At 62.5% G+C, this 26,516-nt stretch overlaps 1 protein-coding gene and 1 non-coding gene across 4 annotated transcripts in view; one reads left to right on the top strand and one right to left on the bottom strand.

The window, feature by feature from the left end:
• The window catches only part of LOC109251056 (uncharacterized), a 58,371-nt gene that overhangs the window by 30,123 nt on the left and 1,732 nt on the right, over positions 1 to 26,516 (top strand). The window contains exon 2 of the transcript XR_008419119.1: positions 4,362 to 4,515. This is a non-coding gene — a transcript (uncharacterized LOC109251056). The remainder of the gene's footprint in view (positions 1 to 4,361; positions 4,516 to 26,516) is intronic.
• LOC109251119 (basic proline-rich protein-like) overlaps positions 24,596 to 26,516 on the bottom strand; it is a 36,231-nt gene continuing 34,310 nt past the window's right edge. For 2 of the 3 annotated variants that reach the window (XR_008419118.1, XM_053893897.1), the window contains exons 3-4: positions 25,770 to 25,853; positions 24,596 to 25,015 (exon numbers count right to left, since the gene is read on the bottom strand). Coding sequence is in view for 2 of the 3 variants with exons in the window: in XM_053893897.1 (XP_053749872.1) it covers positions 24,835 to 25,015; positions 25,770 to 25,853 (265 nt within the window). In the remaining variant the exon portion in view is untranslated. Of the gene's footprint in view, positions 25,047 to 25,769; positions 25,854 to 26,516 lie in introns of all 3 variants that reach the window. The other variant, XM_053893898.1, reaches the window with a different exon arrangement.

The following is a 26,516-nucleotide window of genomic DNA, read 5'->3' as shown; positions in this document are numbered from 1 at the left end:
GCTGTGACCTGGGGCGGAGCGAGATCCTAGGCCACACAACTTATGCACCCCAGAGGCGGCTAGAGCCCGTCCAGCCCCCTCCATGTGGTCCGCACATGTTCACGGGTGTCACGCAGGCCTGGGACCAGCATGGGACCTGCCACCTGGAGCCTTGCGAGGGCTGGCCGAGGAGGGGTCCAGCAGCCACAGTCAAGACCCTTTGGCATGGAGCTTACCCTGACGCCTCCCCACCACCCCGTGGGCAGAGGGGAGAGGTGGGGGGTGGGAGGGCCGCAGCAAGGTCACTGGGGGGCAGAGGTGAGCTCAGAACCTGATGTGGGGCCCGCACGCCCTCAGGTTGCCCCAGGAAGACTCCATCCGCCATAGAACCCGCGGAGGGGTCTGCTTGGGATTCTAAGCAAGACCCCTGCGCACCTTGGGGTGGCTTGGCCTGCCTGCCTGCCGACCTCCACTTGCCACCCGGTTCTGGCTCCGCTCTGAGTTGGACGAGTCCCAGCCACCCATTCCTCCTCCGTGGGGTCAGTGCTGGCCCCCCGGGCTCACGGTAGGCGCCTGACTAATGCTGCTGAGTAGACAGGGGACTCGAGCGGGTGCATCCTGATTGCTGAGGGCCCACGTGCGCCAGGCCGTGGGCTCTGCCACCGAGGGAAGAAGACTGGCTGTGCCCTCCAAGGCTCAAGGTCAGCCCGGGCCTGCTGGAATTCTTGGCCCCGGCAAGGGCAGGCATGCCTGTCCCATCAGGGTGTTTGGGAGGTGACATTGGGCTTGGGCCACAAATGGTAAGGATCTAGTCGTGGGTAGATCTGGGAGGAAGCCTTCCATGCAAGGAGATACCTATGCAAAGGTCCTGAGGTGGCCACATGCTGGGGGGGGGGGGGGCGGGGAATGTGTTGGAGAAACAAAGCCTGGAGGAGCGTAGGGGGGCATCTGCAGTGCCCCAGGGCACCCAGCAGCACCCCCAATTCCCAGGTGGGGGCCTGGCTCCTTAGAGGGGAGGCCGGGCCAGGTAGTGGGGAAAGGCAGACCGAGGACAGCATCGTCCTGCCCGGGGTCCTCCCCTGCTCAGCTCCGGTGGGCGGTGGGCGGGCGGGATGGGGACTGGGGACCCCGCGGGTAGGGCAGGCACAGCTGTGGGGAGGCCAGGCTGCTGACATCAGCAGGAGCCCCTCCTCCTCACCTCGCTAAACAATCATTGCCCAAAATATGCAAATGGTATAATTACTGTTATTTGTTTTGCTGATATAAGTGTTTGAAATGCAAATGTCAAGTTTGGGCCCAGTCGCTTTCCCCACCCCTCACCCTGACGTTCGCAAGTCTACGCTGAGGCCGAGCCCTGGAAGGCGGAGGAGGATGTGGGGCACCCCTCCCACCTCCTCCTCCAGAGGCCGCTGCCTCTGCATCCTCAGGGGCCCCGGGTGTGTGTTGGGGGGCTGCCAGGACCCCTCCCTGACGGCGCACCGGGGAGGGAGGCCTCGTATCCACTCCTTCCCCGCTGCGTGATCTGGGGCCGGTTCTGCTTGGCGTCTCGGAACCTCGGTTTACCTGTCTTTGTAATGGGATCCACTCTGGCCCTGACGCAGTTCGACTGATGGGTTTGGGCCTCAGTTTTCCATCCACAGATTCCTGCGTGGGTATGCGCCCGTCTAAAACCTGGGGACTTACGGCTCCCGGAGGGTTTTGGGGGGGCCCTAGTGCACCCCCAGATGCAAGGTGTGTGTGTGCATTTTGCGGGGTGGGTCCTCGCCTTTGGCCCCTCCAGCCCAGGTGGTCTCTGAGGTTTTGGGTCCCCAAGGCCTGTGGGTTCAGACAAGCCTGGGCTGTGACCCAGCGCGAGGTGCTCACCATCCTCCCGATTCTGCAGAGGGGAAACTGAGGCGCGGCCTTCCAGGGCTCCTCCTCTCTGGCCTCCTGCAGCCTGCGCCACCCAGAACCTCCCCTAACCCACCTGCACCTGACAGCCCCCAGGCCCGGGGTCTCCCCGTGTGTCTCCTGAACCCCAGCTGCCGCAGAAGCCACGGATCCCCTGTGGGTGAGGTGTTCGCACCCGTGGATTTCCAGAAGCAGTGCCAGTGCTAATGCTCTGCAACCAGCTCGCTTCCTGTAAGAACTCAGCCCGAGGCCTCTTGCCAGGCCCTGCGGGCCGACGGGAGCTTGTGGCTGGTGCCAGGACTGGCACCAGAGAGATGCTCTGGTGGGCAGCTTGGGGCAAGCGGAGGTGGGATCCTGAGGCAGGCGGGTCAGGGTGCAGGGGCTGCATACCAGCCTGGAGGCCCCCGTGCGGCTCAGCCCCTCCGGGCCCTGTGCGGGCGGCGGCGGGGCAGCGTGCTGGGTGCTGGGTGCTGGGTTGCAGCTCAGGTCCAGGCAGAGCGGACGTGCGGATGCCTGAGGCCGGTGTGCCTGTGAGGAGAGTGTGTGTGCGTGCACAGGCGTGCATGCGCGTGTACGTGTGTGTGAGCATGCACGTGTGAGCTGTGGGTCCGCAGGGCATGCTGGTGGCAGTGAAAGCTCCAGGCCAGGCACGTGGCACTCAGGTCCGAGAACACAGACCACTCACAGGCTGAGAGGGACCTGGGAGCTCCCCGTGGGGTGGCCTGGGTTCTGCTCGCGTGCACGGTGGCTCGGGCTCACATTCCCCCTCCGGACGGCCTTGCTGAACCCAGGCCCTGGCCCTGCCCGGGGCCGGCGGAGACTGCAGCCCGCCCCGTGGTTCTGAGGCTGACTTGGGACTCTGCAGAGCGGGGCTGGGTATACAGTGGGCACTCAGTGCGCACGCATTCTCGCTTCTCTGGGGCTTCGCTAGGTGAGGCACTGGGCTGCGTAGCTGGGGCTGGAGGACCCTGGAGAGGACAGCAGGCGCTGGCCAGTGGACGCTCCAGGAGGCGGCCAGCATGCACAGAGGCCGGGGGTGGGGTGGGAAGGAGGCGTCCCGGCCCCTGGGCTGTGGGTTCAGCCTGGAAGCTTCCTCCAGGGCCCGCGGGCGGGCGCGAGCTTCTGAGCTCCTTTTTATCCCAATTACCTTTTCCAAGACAGGTTTGGCCTTGTTAGCATATTCAAATGCAGCCCATTATTATTTCAATTAGCTGTTAGGTAATTAGCTCTAATGGATGAGCATTCCCCCACCTCCCCACGTATTTTTTGGTTATTTACATCCGCTTCTAAGCCACAATTTCAGGTAATTACGTGCCACTCACTCATCCGCTTACACACACGCTCCCTCACTCCCTTCTCGCCTTTCAATCCCGCTCCTGGCCCAGGAGCCTGGGGGGTTTTGGGGGTGTGTGCAGACCGGGGGCGGGGGTGGGGGGGAACCACCCTGGCTCCTGCCCAGGCCCTCCTGAGGGTCACCGCTCAGCCTGTAGGGCCTCCGCGTGCGCTAGCTGGCTTCTAGAACCCCCTCGTCCGGAAGGTGCCGTTGCCTCTGGGCCCCCCTCCGTGCCCCCTAGTGGCGGCCCCCTCTCTGTGCCCCCTAGTGGCGCCCCCCTTCCGTGCCCCCTAGTGACACCCCCCTCTGTGCCCCCTAGTGGCGCCCCCCCATGCCCCCTAGTGGCGCCCCCCTCCGTGCCCCCTAGCGATGTCCCCCTCCCCAGCTGGACTACGAGCCTTCTTTAACACACGTGGAGCGTGGTGGCATCGTGGCCCCAGGCTTTGCCCCAACGCTGCACCTTTGTGTGCGTCCTGGCAAGAAGATACCCTCTCAGCCTCGGTTTCCCTGTCTGCAAAACGGGGACCAAATGAGTGGAGAGTGTGGGCGAATGGGGTGGTGCATCCAGTTGCTCAGCAAGCACCCTGCTCACTGTCACTGGGGTTGATCGGGTGACGGAAGGCAGGAATGAATGAGTGATCCAGCCCCGGGGGCAGGTGAGGAGGCCCGGCTGTGGGCAGATGGCCCATTATGGCAGTCACAGCGCGGGTGTGCTTCCCGGCTGGTCCCTCCTGAGTGGTGGCCTGGTCTGGACTCCCTGCCCTCCGCTCCCAGCAGGGATGCTCTGGGGTGGAGGTGGGGGTCTGCAGGGAGAGGCCTGCCTGGGAGGGAGCACTGGACGTGCCCGGGGGTCTTTGCTCAGCCTGCCTCCGTCGGGGCGGTCAAGGGAATCAGAGCCAGTCTCCCCCAACACCTGGGCCACGGGGTGGGGGGCAGCTGTGACCCAGCCGCCGCCCGCCCCCGCCGTCTGTCCGTCCGTCCGTCGTCCATCTGTCCATCCGTGCTCTGCCTGCGGGTTCTTCTCCCCTCACTGGTGTGGCCTCATCGTGTATGGGGGAGTCCCGGCCTCCCGTGGAGGTCTGTGCAGTCAGCACACAGGGATGGTGTCCCCGTGGCTCCTGTACCTGCTCACCACCGTCCCCGTTCTGTCTCGATGCAGTGGCAGCTGCCCTGGTGACTGTCCTACACTTCGTCTGGACCCATATCGTCCCCCCGGCTGTGGAATGAGGAGGAGGCCCACATGAGCCCCGCGGGAAGGACCCCGCCAGCCTGCACTGGGACGCGCCAGGTCACGGGCGGGCCCTGACCCGAAGGTAAGGGGTGCTCTCAGCACGGGGGAGGGCCAGCGCACGGTGGCCTGGAGACAGACAGGGTCAGATCTGCCGGAAGCAGACGTCGCTGGTCGCAGGTGCCGCCCCTCGGCCGGAGAGCGTGGGCAGAGGAGGCCTGGGCCGCCTCCGGGTTGGAGCAGAGGAGCTGGGGGCTTGGGGCTCGGGGCCTGCCCTCCGTGCTCCCCGGATGCGTCCGGTGCTCTCCCGCCATTTTACGGGAACGGGCGCGTTACAGTGTGTTTGCGTTGTGCAGCGTGTGAAGGATGCAGTGTTTGTGAATACCGACGGATACCGTGTATTTGAAAACAGGTTCTTTTTTTAATGTTTATTTTTGAGAGGGGGTGGGGGGGGGAGAGAATCCCAAGCAGGCTCCACGCTGTCAGCCCAGATCCTGACGCGGGGCTCGACCCCAAGAATAGTGAGATCATGACCTGAGCGGAAATCAAGAGTCGGAGGCTTAGCCGACCGAGCCCCCCACCCCAGGTGCTCCCCAAAACGGGCTCTTACCTGGGAAAATGGTCCAAGATGCTGAATCGAATGCCTAGGGCTTTGAGGCCGCTGCCCCAGTGGCACCGTGGCCGTCCTGCTGACCCGGCTGTGCTGCGTCCGCTGGGGGCTTGGCTTCCTCGGCGCTGTCAGACACCAGATACCCCCTGCACCTCGGGGTTCGCCAGGCCGTGGGCAGGTCGCGCAGTCCTGGGACTGATGTGCGGGTTTTCCAGCGCTGGTGCTGGTGCCTCGGAGGTGGCCCGGCCCGTGGACGTGGCTTGTCCTGTCTCACGTGACCAGCAGCGGGTGAGGACTCCGGACACTGAAAAGTGGGCTTCGGGGTCTCGGGTTCTGCAATACATCGCTCGCCTGCTGTGTTCCGGCATTGAGGAATTCTGTGGATTGGGTTTATTTAAAGTGACTTTGGTGCTTAGGCTCTGCGGGTTCTAACAGACCACGAGAGGAGGCATCCGGGCCTTCATTGAATGAAGGAGCAGAGACTCCTTCTAGAACCTCCAAAGGCATGCCCTTTCCTGCTGGTGGTCGCGTGGCTCCCCAGCCTTCTCCGAGGCTTCTGGGAGGGGACCGTGGAGGGGGTCCACCTCGAGAAAAAGGGCAGGGCGAGCAGCGGGGGAGGGAGCCCTGAGGTGGGGCAAGCCCCGGTGAGGTTCAGGGCCAGAGGGTGTGGCCACAAGCAGGGGGCGTGTGGGAGGCGGGGCGAGAGGGCTGAGTGGGTCCACCAGGCGGGTTGGGCCGCCTGCTCACTGTTCCTCCAGCCGTCCATTGAGTGCCTGCTGTTTGCCAGGCCTGGGCACCGTCCCTCTGGGAACGCCAAGTCTAGAAGGAGGGTAGGGTGTGAGGATGTGTGTCCATTCCCAGCCACGGCCGCGTCCCTCCAGCTGACCTGAAGAAAGTCTGGGGTGGGGGGCGAGTTCTGACCCTGTCACCACCATTCACTCCAGGGGACAGTGCCCAGCACCTGCCCCTCCGTAGACCTCAGTTTCCCTGTCTGAAACATGAGCGTGTCCCCAAGGACCGTCCTGACGCGTGTCCCCTGTGGCGAAAGGTTGCTGAGAGGGCGGGGTGGGTGGTCTGGGGTCAGGGTCCACTCTAACCACACCAGTACCTGGAGATGCTTGGCCGCGCTGATCTCAGACCCGGGCCGTGGCCGTGGGGGCCGGAGATGGCACGGGCCAGCCAGAGCAGGCCTTTGGCCGAGACCCCTGGCAACGGCCTTGTGCCTTCCCACCTCAGCCCTTGTGTGGAACACCGTCTCCCCAGTCCGTCTGTCCTGGGGGTGACTTTGGTGCCCGCCAGACCTCATTCTGCTGATGTTTGGATGTAACATCTTGGAAAAGTCACTTACCATCTCCGACCCCCTGTTTATCATCTGTAAAGTGGAGGCGGTAACCTCTTCTGTGAGGGGAGCCTTCACTGGGATGTGCGAATTATTCGTATACAGCAGGCACTCAAGAAACGGTGCTGGGTGTTGCCCCCTTCTGAGTATATGGGACGGAGGGTCTCTGGTTCATCACATCCTATGAATGCTAGTTCTTTCCCTCCTGCCAGAGGCACCCGCCCTTCGCAGCCCACGCCGAGCTCAGGCTCACCCAAACTGGTCCGGGCTCCCCGCGGCCTGGCGGGACCCCTGAGGCCTCGGCCCCGAGCCGCCCCGAGACCCACACGTCTCCGTCTTGTCTCGCGCTCACTCCAGGCTGCGTGTTCCGCTCCGTCAGCCTCCCGGGCCTGGCAGGTTGCAGATGCTGGATGAACGAATGGGTCGATGTTTCCCAGCCCAGGCCACCTCAGAAGGCAGGTGGCAGAGCAGATGGCCTGGGGCTCCTGCAGGGTCTGGCAGAGGAGCCCGGACACCACACTGGTTCTCCAGGAACGTGGGTGCGGGGCGCATTGTTCCCGAGATCCCTTACAGACAGAACATTTTGTCATGCAGCGAGTTGAACTTTCCAGTTCTATTCCTGCCTCCCTCCTCCTCCGTTTCCTGGTCCTAAGGCCTCGTCCCTAGAAGTTGCTTTTACTGAAGCAATGACTAAGAGGCCAGAAGGAACCTTCTATGTGCTCTGATGACCCCAGGTGGCCCGCTGGCCCCGGCCCAGCCCTTGGCCTGTCCTGGGTTCAGCACCGGGGACAGAGCCACAGCCGGCCTCGCTGGGCCTGTGGGCGCAGCGGGAGGCCTGTCGGGGAGACAGGGGTCTGGGGGTCGGCAGAGCGGGAGCCCAGCCCCCTCTGTAAGGCCCCTCCCCTCCCCAGGCCTCAGCTGTCTTCCCTGGGGAGTGGGGGTGATACTCTTCCCAGTGGGGCCGGCAGGACCTACCTGTGACTTGCCCAAGGCCACCGACCTTCCCCTCCTGCGCATCCCGCCCCTCCCCCGGCCTTCCAGCAGCTCCCTCACCAGGCGCCCCTCCCCCACCTCTCCCGGAGCGGAGTTATTTATCTGCCTGATGGTGACAGGCGGCAGTGACTGGAGTTAGAGCTGCTGTCCAGAGATCAGCTGGCGCGGCAGAGCAAACAGCCCGAGCTAATTAGCAAAAGGTCACTCCAGCTGCTGGAGCCCCTGCTTTTGAAGTTGGCCCTCACAAGGCGGGCTGGAAGGAGCCCGGGACTTTGAGTTAGTGGCTTGGTTACCAGGACAGCTTCAAACTGCTGCCCACTGCTCGTCGCCTGATTGCCCAGCCCACGACTCTGAGGCTTCGCCTAGAGATTCCTGGCGCCGGGGGGTCGGTCCAGCCACCCACTCGCTGCCCCGGGCTGGACAGATGACACACTCAGCCCCCATCCGGCATCGGAGGGCTGGCCCTAACCTTCCCGGCCTCCCCCACCGTGCCGGGGGTGGGGGGGCACACTGTCCCCAGCAGCGGAAGGGCAGAGCGCGCAGGGCTGGGCAGTAGCCACCCACATACCCCCACATTCCCTGTGAGTGTGCTCTTACCGTTTCTCTTTAAGTAAATTCACTTTTAAAAAACTTAAATACATTTATTTAAAAGGGAGATTTTATAGCACTACTACAAATGGAAAACAAGCCTCCTTTGCCATAAATAGAATTCATAATCATAAAAATAAATTCAGTGGAAACAAAACAATGTTATTAAATTCTAGTTGGATGCTGTAGCCCAGGGGAGGCTCGGAGCCCAAGGCCTGCTATTGCTTTATTAAAAAGGGAGAAAGGCAAGTGTGCAGAGGTGTTCAAGACTTACCAGCCCCGATCTGAGACCTGCCTTTTGATGTAATCAGAAGCACTGAAAAGAATTAAATTGAAAGTAACTTTTTAATGAAAGTATTCAGCACTATTTTTTTTGCTGTATCAGCGAGGGATTCAGTCTGGCTACACAAGACAGAGACCTATCATCTGATTGAACCCCACCAGGGGGCTCGTTTTTTCTCATGTAAATAGGGTGGCGGTGGGGGTGGTGCAGTGCCCAAGGAAGACGTCAGTCATCTAGGCTCTATGCAGCCGCCTTCTCTGCCGTTCTTAGCATTTGTCCTCATGGCCTCAAGATGGCGGCAGCACCCCCAGCCATTGTATGTGCATCCCAGGCAGGAAAAGGGGCTGTGGTGGAGGAAAAGGAATATGGCGGCTAAGTCGGTTCCTTGTTATCAGGGAGATCCTTGTGGGCACTTGAGCCTGGGTTCTTGCCCACTATGTCCCCTGCTGCCTCGTGGATGTTCTCACCAGATGGTTTGCCTGTTTGCCACATGTTTACTTGGTGCCTACTGTTTCCCAGGCAGTAGACCCCTGCCCTTGTGGTGTTCGTGAGGTCACATGCTGACATCTGTGGGGAGAGTCACAACCCTGTGCCCGGACACCCTGCCTGGGGCCTCCCCTCCTCCTTGCCCCCACACCTGGCTCTGGCTGCCTGCAGTGAGCCCAGCACAGGGAGGGACCCTGCCCCTCCCAGAAGACCCAGGCTGCCCTCACCACCTGCGGGGGATGGGTGGGGGTCCAGGTTCAAGCTGCCTACCTCCAGGCTGCTTGGAAATGGGGGGCAGCCCTTTCCCTCCCTCGTAGCCCTCTCGGGGGGCCCGGGAGCCCTGTTCTCCCGTCTGGCCTCCCAAAGCCCCTCTTTGGCTTTTCTGTCTCCTCAGCTGGTGTGGGTCTGAATTGGTCTTCTCGTTTCCCCGTGGAACGTGTATCCAAATTAGCAGGAGAGGGGAGGCCTTGGGTGCCTCCTGCCTCTGGCCTCTCTGTGGCTTGCGGGCCCTGGGGACCCCTTCTCCTGCGGTCCAGGGCTCCTGGCTCATGCCTCCTGTCCCACTGTCCCCGTCCCTGCCACACAGGCAGGGCTTTCGGCCTGATCTTCTCGCCTCCTCCCTCAGAGATCTTACTCCTGCCTCTGGGCTCTGACCCCTCTTTTTGCCACCAATGCAGGGACCCACTACAGACCCACGTTTAAATTTGGGTTCCATTGCTAAGCGGCTGTGCAGTCAGGGGCAAGTCACTTAACCTGTCTGTGTCTTTGTTCCGTGGGGGCAGTAGCAGCTGCTTGTGGGGCTCTCTGATCAAGTAAGCAAGAGGCACCAAGGCGGCTCCCCACTTGTGCCTCTCCCGCCCTCCCTCCTCGCCCCCCCCGCACCTGCTTTGTGGGCATCTCTGCGCATGTGTCCCCATGACCCTGGGGGCCCCTGTGTGTGTGGTTGTCCTGCCCTGCCCTTCCCTCCCCTCCACACACAGCCCCACCCAGTGAACTGCGAATCCAGCCTGGGAAGTGGGTCGGGGGTGTGCGGGGAGGTACAGCCGTGGGGCGGGGGTGGTGGGAGAGGAGGGAGCTGCCGGGAGAGTAGGAGCAGGCTGGGAGAAGGTGGCCGGCGTGGGGCCTGGGAGCCGGGAGGACTGTTTTCCATACACCAGCACTACTGGACCATCTGGTACAAGGACCCCGAGTGACTGCCCAGGGTCTGCAGGTGGACACGGGGTCTGACTCACACTTGCAGAAGTGTCACTGCTCTCTGATGGAGGGGAGGGTACTTGGGGCCGCCTGCAGGGAGTCTGCCTGGCTCTGCCCGAGCTGCTCCGGGCTGGCCCTCGCCCTGCACACGCGGTGTCCCCAGCCTGGCTGCTTGGCGCAAGGCCCTGAAATGCCGTGTGCACGTCAGCCGGCGGCTCTTCCAGGATCACCAGCTGATGCTCTGAGACTCCTGGGGAGGAGGGGAGGGGAGCACTGCTGCAGTCCTACTGTGTGCTCCCTGCGGGGGGCGGGTTGCAGGGGAGTTGGGGAGCCCTCGTAAGCCTAGGCTCCCGGGCAGGACTGTGAATGCATGCAGGGCTCAGAGAAGGAGCAGAGGGGCTTCCTGGAGGGGCAGAGAGGAGCCCTCCCCATTCCCCATCTCGCCCATTTTCTGGCTGGGGACACCAAGGGCCCTGGACACATGAGTGACACAGCCTCTCCCTGGACAGCAAGCAGGGCCTCGTTCTTTCTCGTTCTGAGCATTTCAGCCCCTGTGAGGCTGGGTTTCAGAGGCTCTGACGGTGGGATGGCCCAGAGCTGTCCAGGGTCCTGACCTCCTGCACAGCGTCAGCCCGCTGGATGCTGCCCGGTCCTCCTCTCCACACCCTAGGGGGCGCCCTCCCCACCAACAAGGCCAGGTCTGGGTCAGGCAGCCCTGACCCCCCTCTGGTGGCCCCTTCCACATCCAGGGTCCAACTTGGACACACATGTCCATGAAGATTCCCATCGCTCAGAGATGGCTCCCTTCCCCAGGCCCCGCCAGCCCCTGCTCTGTGCAATCTCGGGGGCGGCACCTGGTCTCTGCACCTGCCTCTCTTGCCCCCCACCCATCCCCCTTAGTGCTTTCTGAGCCCTCTGCAGCCAAGCTCTGTGTGTTACAGCTGCTGCCAGTGCAACAGAGACCTGTCTGATACAGACGAGAATTCACCGTGATCTCACCCACCTGTAAGATCCCACAATCACTACAGCTTCCTTATCTCAGAGGGCTCCCACGGACACAGGGCTCAGGGTCACCGACCCCACTTTCTCTCTCTGCTCTTGGCATCCGAGCTCCTCCTACCTCTGGACACTCCTCTCCTCGGGTGCCTCTAACATTCCTGCCCCTCTCCGCACACGGTGTCCACTGCCTTGCCCTGGGGCTAGCTTGTCCTGTGCTCAGCCCTCTGCCCGGTGCAGGCCTTGGGGCCTCTCCCCTTGTCCCCAACACACGCACCCTAAACTCGGCATGGCTGTGACCACGCTGGCCCATCACGCCTCCACCTTTGCATTCGCCAAGCCGCCTCCCCGCTGTTCCCGTCACCGTCACACAGAAAATCACCAGTTACATTGGTCTGATCTCCCGAGTCCCTCCTTTCTCCTTTGAATCTCTTCCTGGAGTATGGCACACAGACAGGAGGGGACACACCCCGGAGGCATCCTCAGCTCAATGAGTTTTTGTCCAGTGGACACACCCATGTCCTCAGCACCCAGGCCAACCCACAGGGCATCACCGGCTCTGCGGAGGCCCCTCACGTCCCCTTCCAAGTCGCTGCCCCCAGGGGTGACCGCTAGCCTTTGAACCACATTGTTTCTGCGCATTTTGGGACTCGGTGCAAACAGTTCGTGCGCAGTTGTTTGCGATGTTCATCCCCTTGCCGCGTCGTTACGGTTCAGTCATCTTTATTGCCACACGATAGCTTTCCGTCGTGGGTGTTCCCCTGGGAATCATCCGTCCTCTTGTCGGTGGGCGTTTGGGTAATGTCCAGTTCGGGGCTCTCGTGACTGGTGCTTCTGGGAACATTCCAGACTTCCCGGGCACATTCGTATGCGTGTCACTGGATGTAGTCCACGTCTCCTGGCTCCATCCACGTCCCTCCCTCCTCCCCTCCCCCACCGTCTGGTCCAGAACACTCTGCCGTCTCTCCTGCCCTGACTGTGGACGCCTCCTCTTGATTTCCCTCATACGCACTGTTGTCCTGCAACAGCCAGGGTGATCATAGCTCCTCTCTACTAAACATTCGGTGGCTCCTTATTGCCCTTCAGGCAAGATCTTGTCTTCGGCAGACACTCTGGGGTAAGATAAAGGCTCCCAGCAGTCCTGTACCTCCTGGGGTCTTGTCACCCACCCCCCTGCAGGCTCCAGCTCCCCTGGCCTCCTTGGTCCCTTGTATGCCCCATCTGCCCCCACTCTGCTCACCAGGTGCCTTTGCATGGTTAAGTCTCTCTCTTTGTTCAAGTCTCTGCAGAAATGTCGCCTCTCGGGGAGCCCTCCTGAACCCACAGACCAGGTTGAGTCCCCGGCTGACACCCGTACTGGTTGAGTTTGGTTGTCTGCATCCCTTAGCCCAGCATCTGGCACGTGGCAGGGCCCCAGCTGCTGTTTGTGGCCCTCAAGGGGGCAGGGCAGAGCTGCAGTCCCCGCCATGTGGGAGAGAGGGCAGGAGTCACAGAGTGGCAGGCTCGAAGTCGCCACGTGGGCCAGCAGAATGCAGGCCCACTGACGTCACGGAGCCCGTGAGGACTTTGCTCTTCCTAGAGCGGCTGACACATCTGCAGAGTCTTCTAGAAAACCAAGGACGTGGCAGGGCCCAAAGGACTCGGCTCTGATTGGTGGGCTGACAAGCACTGTGGTCGGGCAAGGAACGGACCCCTGGGGAGGCCTGTGGCTCCAGCGGCCTCACCCTGCAGGCCCTGGGCGCCCCTGCCCTGGACCCTGCCCCGTGTCCCTGGGCTCCTGTTGTCCAGCCCAGCTGACAATGCCCCAGTAGCACGTGTTTCCCCGTGAGCCCGTCACGGGTGGACCCCGATCCTTCTCAACCCACCCCACACCTGCTTTCCTCATCAGGAGGAAGCCCACATCCTCGGACCCTGGCCCGGCCCGGACAGAGCCCAGGACTCTGCCCGTCACCTCTGTTGGGACGAGGAAGGCGGGACCAGGCAGGAGGGCCAGATTCTCCCACTTGGGCCACGGGCTTCTTCCCCCACCCCCGCTTTTGGTTTCCCCAGAGGCCTTCCAGCTTACGTCAGGTCCAGGCGGCGGGAGGTCTGTCCAGTTTCCTGCAGGGGCACCAGGCCCAGTCCCCAGCCTGCCTCGGCCCCGGGGCGGGCTGGGCAGAGAGCTCCCTAGGGGCCGGAGCGTTCGGGTTTATGGCGGGAAGGAGCCGGCAGCCGAGTGCAGCAGCCCAGCCCTACCCGGGGTGGGGGCAGGTGGTAGACCAGATGGCCCTTTGTCCCAGCATCATGGGCGGGGGGGGGGGGGGGGGGCTCTGCAGCCTGGGGCTGTGGTCCCGAGGCTTGTAAAGGCCCCTTCCTGCTCCAGGGTCTTGTGGGCCCTTGAGACCACGTCTCCCTTCCCGGCCGGATCCCTTCCTCTCCTGAGCCTCCCTCCCCGTGGGTCTCTCTTCCACAGGATAGGCTGCTTGGGTACTGTTTTGTCATGTGCTGTGACTGTCGATTCATTGCCATAGCAAGTGGGGCTACGACCAGATTCGGAACCTCGCTTCCTCCAGTGGCCCGGAGGCTGCCCACAGCTGCTCTCCTGGGTCGAGGCGCCAGCCTGCCCTCCGTTTCCTCATCTACCGAACGAAGTCCAGCATGCAATTAGCTGCTCCTTCCTGTGTCTGACCGCATTTAAATAAATGTGCGTCGGCACCTGTAAAACCAGACTTTTGGTAGCAGAAAGCTGGCCTGAGGGTACCTGAGCCCCAGGCCCACGGGCGAGGAAGCAGAAACGCGGATTTAGCGACTTGACCAGGGCCGGCACTGGGCAGATGGCATCTCTGTCTGTGTATCCCAAGCCCTCGGCCCCTGTGCCCCGGCGCCCCCCTGGGCAGTGGAGGGGTAGGAGGGAAGCAGCCCCAGGGCAGTCATCAGCCCCCTCCCGCCCCTCACCCCGGCTAAGGCACAGCCCCAGGGCCTCAGGGTGGGTACTAGGGAGCCTTTTGGAGACGGGTCAGGAGAACAAGGTCCTCGCCCTGGTTGTACCGCGACCCTGCTGTGTGACCCGGGGGAAGTTCCTTTCCTTCTCTGGGCCCGAGCGTAAGGCCTTACAAGGTCGAGGCCAAAGTTGGGGGGTTCTGTTGACGTGGCTCCTCAGGTCCCTTGCTGGACAGCCACCGTGTGCCCCCGCCTTGCCCTGGCAGGGGGCTGGCACACAGGGGTCCACCCAATGAGGAGGGGCCAGAGCACCAGGCCACCAGTCAGCTTGCAGGGCACCACGTCGCGTCGGCCAAGTTGGGTCCGTCAAACCTTGCCTCCATGCGTGGTCAAAGCCAGGCGGGGCCCAGGGCAGAAGAGGGCACTCGGAGGGGGCACTTCCCCCCCGGCCACTGCAGGTCAGTATTAGAGCTCGGACGGCCAGGAGGGGTGAAGCGTGTGACGCAGGGAAGTCCTAGGTCAGAAATGAGAAGCCCGGTCTCCCCTCCGTCCTAGATTCCTCTGGGATCCTGAGGCCATTCCTTACCGGCTCTGGTCCTCAGTGCTCCCATCTGTGCAACGAGAGCCCCTGCAGGACTCATCAGAGGCCCCGGGCCCGCAGCTCCAGGGGCTGGTGCCTCTCACCCTCTGCACAGTGGCTGTGACCCTCAGCCCTGGGGATCGGCCCAGCTGGTGGGGGCCCGAGCGGCCTGGGCCTGGTCCTCAGGACCAGAGAAAACAAAGCCGGAACCAGAAAGGGGTCCCAGCCAGGGAAGAGGGCACTTTAAACGAATGCAGACGCCTGGGCCCGACCCTAAACCTGAACCAGGGGTAGAGCTGGGTTGTGGAAGTTTCTGTTTTGTGAAAGCTCACGGGTGAATCTGACAGCTCTCCCGGTTTTGGGGAACCCCTTGCCAGGGGCGGTGCCCTCTCCGACACCCTGCCTCTCCTTGCACACCTCTGGCGACGGGGAGCTCAGTCATACACGGCAGCCCGCTCCTTCCAAAACATGTAAAAATCCATTATAAAGTATTTAAGATGTCTCAAGTATTTAAGAAATCCTGATAAATATTTCACTAATTTTAAAATATTTAATACAGCTAAAGGTGCGAAGAATAACACCATGAATACCTGAACGCCACCCCTTCTGGCTTCATATTAATCCCCACGCGCTGCCGGTGGCCCAGGGAAGCGCTGGAGGGAGCGAGGAGGCCTGTGTCCCAGTGCCCCGAAGCCCCCCGCGTGCCCTTCTCCGACCCTCTCCGCCCTCTTTCTTTCTCCACTTCTCACCGTGGTAAAACACACACCACGCGAAACTCGCCACCTTCCCCGTTTGTAAGCGTGCGGCTCGGTGGCGTTAGGTACACGGTTTCCTGCAGCCGCCCCTCCCCCCCCCCCCCCCCCCACCCCGAGCGTCTCCGGACCGGCTGCGCCCCGCGCCCCCCGCCTCGTGAGGCAGTGGGGCCTTTGCGGAAGTTTGCGATGGCGATTCTCACACCAGCTTTTACGCTTCCCTCCACTGGCGGAGCCCCCCCTGCGAACCCGCCGTCTGGCGCCGTTGAGCGCTTCCGCGACGCGGCTGGCGCGCCAGGGGCTCGCAAGGCTCACCCGGGGGCTCGGCGGCGCTCCTGTGGGGGCATCGTGCCGAGTGCGCGGTTCACGGCTCGCCCCTCTTCGCTGCCGCGCCGCACCCTGATCCGTGCACCCGTGGACGCCTCTCACGGCCGCGCCAGGTACGCGCCCGGCACGGGCATTCGGCTCCCGCGCTCCGTGCGCCTCGGCCTTCCAGCAGGGCCGCGCGGTTTACGTCGGGAGGGTGGGCGTCCACCCGCAGGGCCTGGGGGCGCCTGCTGTGCGGGTACAGGGGCACCGAGGCCCTGCCCCTCGCAGACGCCGCCTCTCCCTCTCGCCTTTCCTCGGACACCTGCCTTTGCATCGTCCCCTCGCTGCCGGCTCCCTCGCCTTGCCCACGCGGACCTGTTGGCCGCCTGACGTGCGGCGACGCGCGGGGGCCCCGGGGCCGAACTGCCTGGGTTTGAATCCCGCCCCGTCGAGCGGCTGTGGAGACTCAGCCAAGTTCATGACTCCTAGTAGGTGCTCTCGGACTGTGAGCTCTGCTTGTCTTCCTTAAAGTCTGAACCCTCTCTGAATACAGGCTGAGCGGTGCTGTCGAGAGGTGGACTGTCACCTCCGCTATTCTACCTGCTCGATCTCTGTTAAGTCAGCCACGGTTACCTTCTTAGGTGGCCACATCTATTGGCTCAAGCTGCGTTTGCCTCATTCTCTCCCCTGGGGGTGGTGTGGAGCCCTGCTTCTCTGCGGACCCCTTCCTGGCGCGTTTTTGTCCCGTGTGCTCCGTCAAGGTGGATGTGACCTGTTATTCCAGCTGGAGGGAATGCCCGGCTCCTGGTCCTGGCCTCCAGCATGTGTCCCCTTCCTGCAGACTCCCGGAGGCCGGTGGGCGGTAGGACGCGGGTGACAGACGGACAGACCGCCCGCAGACAGACGGAGGATCAGAGCCCGGGGCGAGGCGGCAGGCGGTGTGGGGGAGGAGGCGGCGTGAGCCCCAGCAGCTCTGCTGTCTCTTTGACGCGCCCGGGGCTGGAGGGTAGACCCGCGGAGGGGAGCGCGTCCTCACACCTCGCTTGGGTGGCTTCCAGCCGTGTCACTTACGCGCAGGATCCAGTGACCTCCAGCTGCCCCGGTGGCGGGACTCCTGCCCGCCGTGAGGCGGTAATTAGACGCTCATGTGCGAGGCTGCTGTGTGCGCGTGAAGTGCGGCGGGGGCAGGGGGAGGCCGTGGCCGAGGGGCGCACTCCGGGGACACCCCTCCCCCGCAGGTGTCAGGCGCAAGCTGCTGTCCTGCCAGCCACCCCCCCCCCCATGATGCTTCCGGTTCTTTCTCACCTTGGCCCTTCGAAGCCCCCCTGAGGAGCTCTATTTATAACCGCGGCATACGGACCACGCTGGATCTCCCAGCTCAGACATAAGCGGGAAGCGCGGCACAGCCAAACGCAGCCCCAGCCCCCCGCCCCCTGCACACACAGGGGAAGGCCCGCCCGGAGCTGTCCCCGGGCCCACGTGGGGGACCCCAGCACCCCTGGATCTCAGGGACTTGGGGTGCGGCTGCCGTCCGAGGGGACCTACAGTCACTTCCTGCCCCAGGGCTGCCCAGGGAGGGTCCCCGAGCGCCTCCAGAATACAGACCAGTTGGGGGGATGGCATCGAGGGGAACGGAGCCTCTGCTCCCCACCGAGAAGCGGGGGCCGGCCGCCAGAGCAGACTGGGACGGACCACGAACCCGGCCACACCTGTGCGTGGCGATGGGCCCTCAGGCCGGCCACGGTGCCCCATCCTCAGGGGACACGGGACATTCTTAGAGCACATCCGTGTCCCTCCCGGGCTGGCTCCCCAGCTCCTGACGGGGCTTCCTTTCCTTCCGTCATGCCGTCTGGCTGGGGCTCCGGCCGTGCCCGGGAATACTCATTCTCAACCCCTCGGACTTGGGAGCGCCCAGGACGGGCCTTCCCTCCGTGCTGTTTGTACGGGAGGGAGATGAGAGGGGTCTGGCTGGGTCCTGCCCACCCACAGCTGTCTGGAGGGAGCCCCACCCCTTTGCAGTCTCGGTTTGGGGTCAGAAAACCAGAGGGAGGCGGGGACAGACCCACACCCCGGTGTCCTGCCCCCAGGCTGCCCTCCCAGCGGCCTCCACCTTCTGTCCCCCCAGCCCCATGTTGGGGGACAGGCTCCGGTCTGCTCTCTGGCAGAGCATCTGGGTAACAGCAGAGCCAGCCCCTTCCAGATCAATCCCGTTCCTGGTCTTGCAGCTATAATTAATGTGTGCTGTGTCATTAGATTGATTTTTTATGGACTCTGAGAGCTGGCGGGGGGAGTGGAGGGGCAGCTGGGGGCTGGCTGCGGCCCACGCCCCCTGGGAACGGTGCCACCCCAACGCTCAGGCTCCCGGGGCCTGGCTGCACCGCCCGGACTTTGCACAAACCCTGCCCCGTCCGTCTGTCCCCAGACCCTGGAGACGGCCGGAGCCCCACAGGGCCCCCGCGGAGCACAGAGTGGTGCACACGGGACGTGTTTCTCGTGTGCAGATCCCTCGGTGAACCAGGAGGTCACTTGATTGTTGCCACTTCCCAGAGGAGAGAAGACGTAGGCTGAGAAAGTCTAAGTGATTTGGTGGCGGAAGGGTCACGCCCCACACATCCCGCCTCTGGTGAGGGGTCCTGCCCGGCCAGCATGCTCGCAAACACCCCGGATTCTGAGGGCGAGGAGCTGCCTGTGACAGGCGGGGCAGGCGAGGCTCGGGGTGGGGACACGGGGCTCACCCGACCCCTGACATCAGGTTGTTACCCGTGGCCACGTAACGAGCCACCCTGACCTCGTGGCTTTGTGGAGCAGGCATCCACGGAGGGCTGGGCTGGGTGGCTTGTCTTCATGCCCCAGCCGGGTGCTCTTTCTAGAAGCCACCCCGAGACCCTCCCACACACCTCAGGCTTCTGCAGCAGGCGGTGTCGGGGAAGCGGCTTCTCGTCGGTGGCGGCTGCATCCGAGACACGGAAGTATTGCCCCCAGGGCGGCTGAGGGCCGTGTCCGGGACAGACAGCGTGGTCAGCCTGCGTGGTATTAGGGCCACCCAGACTCGAGGGGCGTGGAGACAGACCCTGTCCTGGGCAGGGGAAGGTCGAGGCCCCGGCACGGCGAGCGGCAGGCACCGTCTTTCGGGAACATCCTTCCTGTCACAGTGGGTTCCACTTTGCTCCTCCATCAGAGTGGACGTTCTGAGAGGGGCCTCTGCTGGTTTTGTCCTCCCCTGTGCCCCTGATGCCTGACCGATGTCCACCTGTCCACATGTGGGCGACGACGAATGTAGGTCCAGACTCCCCTCAAGGGTGCCCTCACGATCCTAATGTCCTTGGGCGCTGGGGTCTCCCTGAGGCCCGCGTGGAATTCACCAACTCTGCTGCCTGCCAGGCTGGTGCAAGCTTTGCCAGCAGAGACTTCTCTGGGCCAACCGCGGATCAGGAGAATCTAGAATGCACAGAAGATGAACCAGGGGTGACATTCACTTGAGAAAACGACCATTCACTTGACAACGTGGTTCGCGGTATTTGCCTACACGGCTTCCGGGAGCCCCTCTGCCACGGAGGGGCCCTGAGCTCATGGGCCCGGGAGGTCCCCCATCAAAGGCATCTCTTGACTGAGCCGGCTGCCACCGTCTGCAGGAGATCTCCCCCGGCAGAAGCGAGAACGGCCCCGAACCCCAGGAGGCAGAGGCGGTATGGAAAATGAGACCCCACGCGGATCTTGCCCGTAAAGACTGGATCAGAAATCCTCAATAAGACACAAGCAGACCCAATTCCCCAGAACATCAGAGAGATAATCTGCCATGATTATGTCGGATTTGTCAAAAGAACTCAAAGATGGCTTAATATTAAAGAAATCTATTAATATAATACAGAGCATCAACAGGTTGGCCAGGATGCCATCTTCATAAACGATGGGAGGGAGGTCTCTGAAAAAACCTAGCGCTAGTTTCTGGTTTTAAGTTAACTGCTAAAACCAGAACGGAAAGGGTACTTTTTCATCACAGTAAAGAGTAGATGTCACTCCCTGGCCACCCTCGTTCTAAAAGATGAGATTTTTTTCATGATTCCTGTTCAGAAACTTTTATTAAAAAAACCCAACAGGGCCCTTTATCACTGTCCAGAAACGCTAGACATAGCAATAAGACACGAAACCGAATTAAACGGGATGTCTGTGGGAAAGGATGGCAGTTATTTGCAGACAGTCAGATTTGAGACCCAAGGAAGCCACGAGAACCAACTGAAGCAATAATTTGAGAACTCGGCAGAGGTACAGGGCTGGGTATAAGGCAAACATACACAAATCAATGATTCTCGTCTGCACCAGCAGCCGCTAGTCAGAAAACATAATGAAATAAATGGTCCCCACTCACAACGGAACAACAGAAAACCCCACGGGATTCCCAGGAATAAATTTACAAGAAAAATTTGAGATCATTATGAAGGAGGCTGTAAAGTTTTCCCGAGAGACCAAAGGGAAAGCAGGCGTAGTGGGGTAGGCTGAGCTGGAATGTTACGATCCCTAAGGCTCTTCCGAAATTAATTTGTAGGCTCAGTGCACTGCCGTCCGCGCCTTGGCAATGTGGTTTGAAGTCATTCTGAAAGTTCACCCGGAAGGATACCCACCCAGAGCAAGGTATCTGGAACGCGGGGAGTGAGAACGGATGGGTTTCGCCCTAGATACGGAAGCCTGTTACAGAGTTGCAAGGATTTAACGGGGCTGCTAAGGTGTCACGAGAGGGGCCGGGGGCCACCGATGGTACAGAATAGTCTCCAGACAGAGACCTCCTTGGTGGCCTTACAACCTAGCAGGAATGCTTGGCGAGTGAAAGAGCGTCCGTTAATAACTGCACCAGAGCAACAGGCATAAATGGGAGACCATCCCTGGAAAGCCACGCGCGTGGCTGGGCTCCTGCACAGGTGATTGTGGCCTGAATGTCTTCACAGGCCCCCTACTCCGCGCCTGGAAAGGACATCCCAGAGCCTTCAGCCCACGGTCTGACTGATGGGGAGGGACAGACGGGAAGTCGGAGCTTTGCAGCACAGGGGCATAGTGGGGCAGCTTTGGGATTACAAGGGGGGACCGCAGCCCCAGTCAGGGGTCTGAACACAGAGCACGTGGGGGTGGACTGGTGATGTGCTGGGAGGAGTTACGTCCCAGGCGGGGAAACAGCGCCTTAGAGAAAATGTGAGAGAGGCAGGCCGACCGTCGCCTTCTAGGGCAAGGTGGGGGCGGTGAGAGGCAGGCCAGGCAGGGACCGTCACCGCAACGTGGACTCTCTTGAGGGAGCTGGGGAGCCACGCGGGGTTGAAGAGAGAGGACAGGCTTGACCAGACTTGCCCTGTGGGAAGCACGCTGCCGTTGGGCTGGGGGATGGGGCCTCACGAGTCAGCTGAGGGGACAGATTATTCAATACGTGCTGGCAGGACAAATTTGTTGCCTGTTGGTGGGGGCGGGGGATTGATTTTACGTCTTCTTCACCCAAGTCAAATACCTTCCAGGTGGATTGAAAGTGAAACGGTAAGAATTCAGACCGTAAGGACGTTAGCAGATAGAGGTGACGTCTGCTCCTAGGGTGGCTCAGAGTTCCCTCAGCTGCAGAGCAGAGGAAGCCGTGTGCGTGCACGTGTGCAGGTTTGATGATGCACAAAGGAAAGATAAGAGTCTGGGGGCCCGGGCCTGCCCGTGCTGCCGGCTTCCCTTCCAGAAGCTTCTTTCCTGGGACGCGAGCTTGAGGGTGATCACCTGGAAGTCTTTTGTCGGGATCCCAGGTGTTGTGATGGAACTTTCCAGAAACGTAGGGGAGAGAGCCCCGTTTCCGGTGTGGGAACACCCCGGCCGCCGAGGGGGCCGTGCTGGCTGTTCTGCACCTTGCCTGGGAGTCTCCCCGAGCGCCCCTCGCCAGAGCGGCCGTTTCCCCCCAGCGTGGCGCCCACCGGGGCTCAGCCGGCATCGTGGTCGGCCCTGGTGCCGCGGACGTGTCCTGTCCGCCCCAGCCCGTGTCGCTGTCACTGATACTTCTGACGCTGGTCTTTGCTTGGTATCTGATTACCCTCATTGTAACATTTGAGGGTTAATTGCTAATTTATAACCTCTGCTTGGAAACCAGGCCCCAAATCTTGAGTACAATTAACAGCGGCCAGGAAATGTGCTCTGATGAAAGAATCATAGGAACGGAGACTCGGGCAGGACCTGTCCGTGCAGAGGCCAGGCGGGTGAGCGGGCTTGGCCGTGGTCATCGGGTCTGCGGGCGTGGCCCGGCCGGTGGCTTGTGGGGAGAGGGAGCCGGCGTTCTGTGTGGATGTCCCGCCTTCCGCCGGAGCTCGGACAGGGACAGGACTCCCCGGCTCTGAGAGGGCTCCCAGAGTTCAGGGCCTTTGGAGGTCTCGGTTGCACCGGGGAAAGCAGAAGCGGCAAGTCTCTGAGGTCCGTCTCAAACCAACCATCCCTCAAAACAACTGGAGAGATTCAGGTCAGACTAAAGATAGAACTTCCTGGCTGCCAGGGTTAGGAGGGTGTGATGGGGAACAGTGCCAGTGTCCTTTGGACACCCAGACCCTTGCCTGGAGTCAGTGACATGCTTCCTGACGGCCGGGGGTGGACCGGTGTTCCTGGAGAGGGTCATGTGCCCATGGTTCCTGGAGGCCGGCCAGCCACCCTCCTCCCCGATCCCTGCCAGAGCCAGAGCAGGAAACCATCGCAAAGTGATTTCTCCTTCCAACAGTGCCATACATCATGTTTTTTAATTTAAAAAGATGCCCAGTGGAAGCATAACAGACCATTAAATGTTGGGGTCCCTAATTAACTCCGGAGCAGCCTGGAGCTGCGGGGCCTGCTGGAGGAGGGACGGTGCGAGCCCGGCGTCATCCAGCCCCCAGCCCTGCCCGGAGCCCTTCCAGCCGTGTCTGCTGGACCAGGCACCCGTAGCCCGCCGTCCCGGGCCAGCACCTCGGCAGGAGTTGGGGCCAGAATCTGCATTTTTAGCAAGTGGCGTGATGGGTGCTGCTGGGCAATCCACTGTCCTTCCTCCGGGAAGATCTCGGCTGCTGGCTTTCCCTTTTGGGGCCTGTTTCCATATCCATCTTACGTCTTATCGGGGTGACACCGACCCCTGTGTCTCTGGATGTCAGAGAGGTGGCTCCGTATACAGGAGGCACTCGCTTCCCGCGGGGTCCTGGAGGAAATAAGAGATCGCCTCTGTTTGCACACTTCCTACTCGTCCCAGACTCTGGCCAGGCAGGGCGAGGCCCCTGGGCTCAGGGCTCCCGTGGACCGCCCACGTCGGGCGCTCCACACTCTTCCCAGGCCCCGTCCCTCGACCTTCGCCAGCGCCCTCTGCCATCTCGCGGGGAGGACGCGTGGCGCAGGCGGCCGTCTCCCGGCCTGCCTCCCAGAGGACAAGGCCAGGGCCAGCTGAGGTCGGGGGCTTGCCAGACCGACCCTGTGGCCAAGTCCTGAGGATCCGGCCCTGCTGAGTCAGCACTGCTGGACCGCCCGCCTCGGGAGCCCGTGCCAGCCTCCTCGGGCAAATGGGAAGCCGGCGTGGGGAGGGCGGGCTTGACGTGGGCAATGAGCCTGGAGACGGCCTTCACGGCACTGCCGCGGCGTGGGCACGAGGGCGGGGGGCTTGCTGAAGTGAAAGCACCCACGAGGCCCGTCTAGCTGGCCTGCTGGGTCCACCCGCGCTGCCCGAAATGTGCGTTTCCCCCCACCCCCTTCCCCTGAGGCCAAGGGGCCTCTCCAGCGAAGGGAGTGCGCATTTCAGAGCGTGCCTGTACCAGGGAACATGCTGGAAGGTTCAGATAATCTGGTCACGTCATCCTTGCTGTAACACCGCGAAGGGAGCTCCCCAGGTGATCTCCGTTTGACGGAGGAGGAAGCGGGCCCAGAGACGTTAAGCGACTTGCCCAAGGTCACACAGCCAAAGCGCGGCAGACCCAACGTTCGTGCCCTGGCCTAGGAATCCGAAGCCTGCGGCGGGCAGGCCCCGCCCCGCACGGGCTCTGCTGGCCCAGGCCGTGTCGTCGGCCTGTGGCTGCACCGGCCCGATGTGCCCATCACGGCCCCGGGGGCTCTGCAGCAGGGCCAAGCTGCAGAGGCAGACAAACGTTAGCAGTGAACATGATCTATCGGCCAAACATTGGAGCGGTAAAAACGTATCGATCGATAGCTTTCCCCCCATCTCCCCGCCTCCCTGTGTGCCTGGCCCTCGGCCCGTTTCCCTCTGGATGTGGACAGTCCACTGCTTCAGCAGCAGCCCCAGCCCCGGCCCCGTGCTGGCCTCACGTCGGGGCTCCGTGATTGAGGAGGGGAACGGTATCTTTAGACAGATGTGTTCCCGTCCCAGCGTGGCCGTGGCGATTATGCAAATCCGGTCGTAAGAAGTTTAAAAGCCTGGAACTGCCGTATTTCTTTAGTTCATTAGTGGCCACGCGGCCGCAGGGCTGATGTGACAGAACAGACATGGTGCCAGCCTCCCGGGCCCCGTCTCCGTCGCCCCCTGCGCGGCAGACACGCTCCCGCAGAGGGAGCGCGTGTGGGGGTCTCCCGCCGCTCGGCCCTTCCACGCCGGTCCCGGGGACCCCTGCCACCCCGTCTCCTGCCATGGCACCGCCCACCCGTCACCGCCCACTTCCCCCGAGGGAGGCTGTTCTCTGAGCCTCCACCCTCTCTGCCTCGGACACCCGTTACTGCCCTTCTTTGCCTAACAAACTCCTACTCACCTGCTAGGACCCGTCAAACAGCATCTTGTTGTGGAAGCCTTGCCCGATTGCCCACAATTTCGCGGCACCTTCCCGGCACCACTCAGGCCTCTGTCTCGTCCCCTGCTGGTGCCCCACTGGCTCGTGGATGCCTCGGGGCCCTGACTGTTCCTAAATGCCCCGTGCCCGGCACGTCCACCTGCCGTGGAAGACAGGAGCGGGCACGTGGACGAGGACGTGGCCACCAGGGCTCTCCTGCCGCCCGGACTCAACCGGCAAGGCAGGGGGTAGACCAGACGTGTGTGTGTGTGTGTGCACGCCAGCCCTGTGCTCGTGCCTGAGTATCTTCCGCAGTGTGTGGGGTTTGGGCCCCACTCAGAGCTGCCGAGAGACCGGCCCTCCGCCTGTCCGGGAGGGATGCTTGGTTTCCTACCCAGGGTCCTTTTCATGCCCCACCAGGTGCCTTCCCCACCCGGGACAGGCCCCCTGCCCTCCGCCCACCGGCTCCCGTGTGAGTGCCCCTGCCCGCCTCTTGGCGGTGTGGGGTCGTAGTCATGGGGCCTCCGAGGGGACGTCCTGAGGAGTCCGGGGTGCCGGCACCGAGCCTGGGGTCCAGCAAGCGGCCGGGGCAGTGTGCTCAGGGCGTCCGTCCGTCTGGGTCAGGTGTGCATGCGGGAAAACCGCTGGGCACTCAGGCTGGAGTTTTGTAAAGTGATGGCATCGAACACGCATGTATCCGTGGCCCCGCAGGACGGGTCAGAACGAGCGGCTCTAGGAGGCTCTGGCAGTGTGGCCCCAGTGACGCAGGCCGCGGCACAGGGCGGGGACGGCTCCCACGCACTAGCCCGAGAAAGCGGGGGAAGGGAACGATCTGGGGGAAGCACACGTGCGGGAGGGGGCTGAAAACCGCTGGTGGCGCCCCGGAGGGGAAGGAGATGGGGCAGTGGCTAGCGGGTACTCAGGTCGAGTTGTGTCTATGGAAGGTTCTAGAACTATGCTGCCCAGTACGACAGCCACTAGTCACATTTCTAACACTCAGCAGCCATGTGTGGCCAGGGCTGCCCAGCAGGACGCACAGAGGGAGTTCGGTGGCACGGCGAGCTGGCAGGGATGATGTGGAGGGAGGGGGACCGGCAGAGGATCCCAGAGCTGCAGGGGTGCAGGGGGGCGGGCACCTGCATGTCTGGGGCCAGGGGGCTGGTGAGACACAGTTCTGCACACCCCGCCGGCCGGGCAGGCTCTCGGCAGGTGTCCTGGGTACGTTTATTGAACGAGTCACTTGCCGGGCGAGGAGGACAGGGGTGAACGGGGTGGGGGCGGTGACGGAGCCAGCTACAGATGGTTAACGGAGGAACCGGTGAGCCCCGGGAGGAAAGGGCAGTCCCAGGGATGGTGCGTGATCCCAGCAGGACCTTTCTAGAAAGCTGACTCGGGCTACTTCCCACGGGGTGGCGTCCTGTCCCCCTTACCCTGGGGTTAACTCCTACTCGGGGCGCTCAGTCCCTGCAGCCGAGGGGCCTCCCGGGGGGACCAGGCACTTGCTGGAGCTGACGCCCAGCCCCCAGCCCCACAGGAGGAGGATGGGGCCACTCACCGCGTGGCCTTGGCCTCAGTTTCCCATCTGTAGAGTGAGTCGTGCGGCAAGATCCCTGGGTCCTCCGAGGCCAGGTCTTGGGGGCTATAAAAGGGGCAGAAGGGACCAGCCACCAGGGTCACATGCCCACTCCTATATCCCAGCACCCGAGGCCAGGTGGGGTGAGACAGGACTTCCCATCCCCCACAGCCTCCAGAGGGAGCCCCTGGACTGGGGACGTACCCCATCCTCAGGGCCCTGCCTCCCTCATCACACGGGTCAGCCCGACGGCGGAGGCTTCAGAGTGTGGGGGTGCACAGGGGAGGCGAGACTGGTCCCCAGAACCACCTGCCGCTCACAAGGTGGCCATCTCTAGGCTGTGGCACTGGGGTGGGGGGCTCCCGGGTGGCGGCACACCACGTGCACATGCCCGAACGTGGGTCCCAACGTGTGTGTGTGTGTGTGTGTGTGTGTATACTGACCCTCGCACGTGCACACCCGGACACACGACCGAGCCCGGCACAAACGTGTGGGAACCTGCCTTGTGCAAGCCGCACGTGCACACAGACCCACGCCCCCAGGCGCCCCTGGGAGGGGGGGGCGGGGAGAGGCTGGTAGCCTGGGGGCCCCTGTCCCTCCTCCCCGGGCACCTGCCCGTGATAAGGCTTCTTCAGGCCCTGTAATCCTCCTTAACTTGACTTTGGGTTATTTTGAGCGAGAGATTAAAGGTGATTACAATCAGCACTGCTGAGGCTCCAGGTTTCCTAG

Source organism: Panthera pardus, unplaced genomic scaffold (genome assembly GCF_024362965.1).
Source record: "Panthera pardus isolate Hobbes unplaced genomic scaffold, ASM2436296v1 HiC_scaffold_4, whole genome shotgun sequence".
NCBI lineage: Eukaryota > Metazoa > Chordata > Mammalia > Carnivora > Felidae > Panthera > Panthera pardus.
Note: the sequence above shows the minus strand (reverse complement) of the source record. Positions and strands in the feature narration are given on the sequence as shown.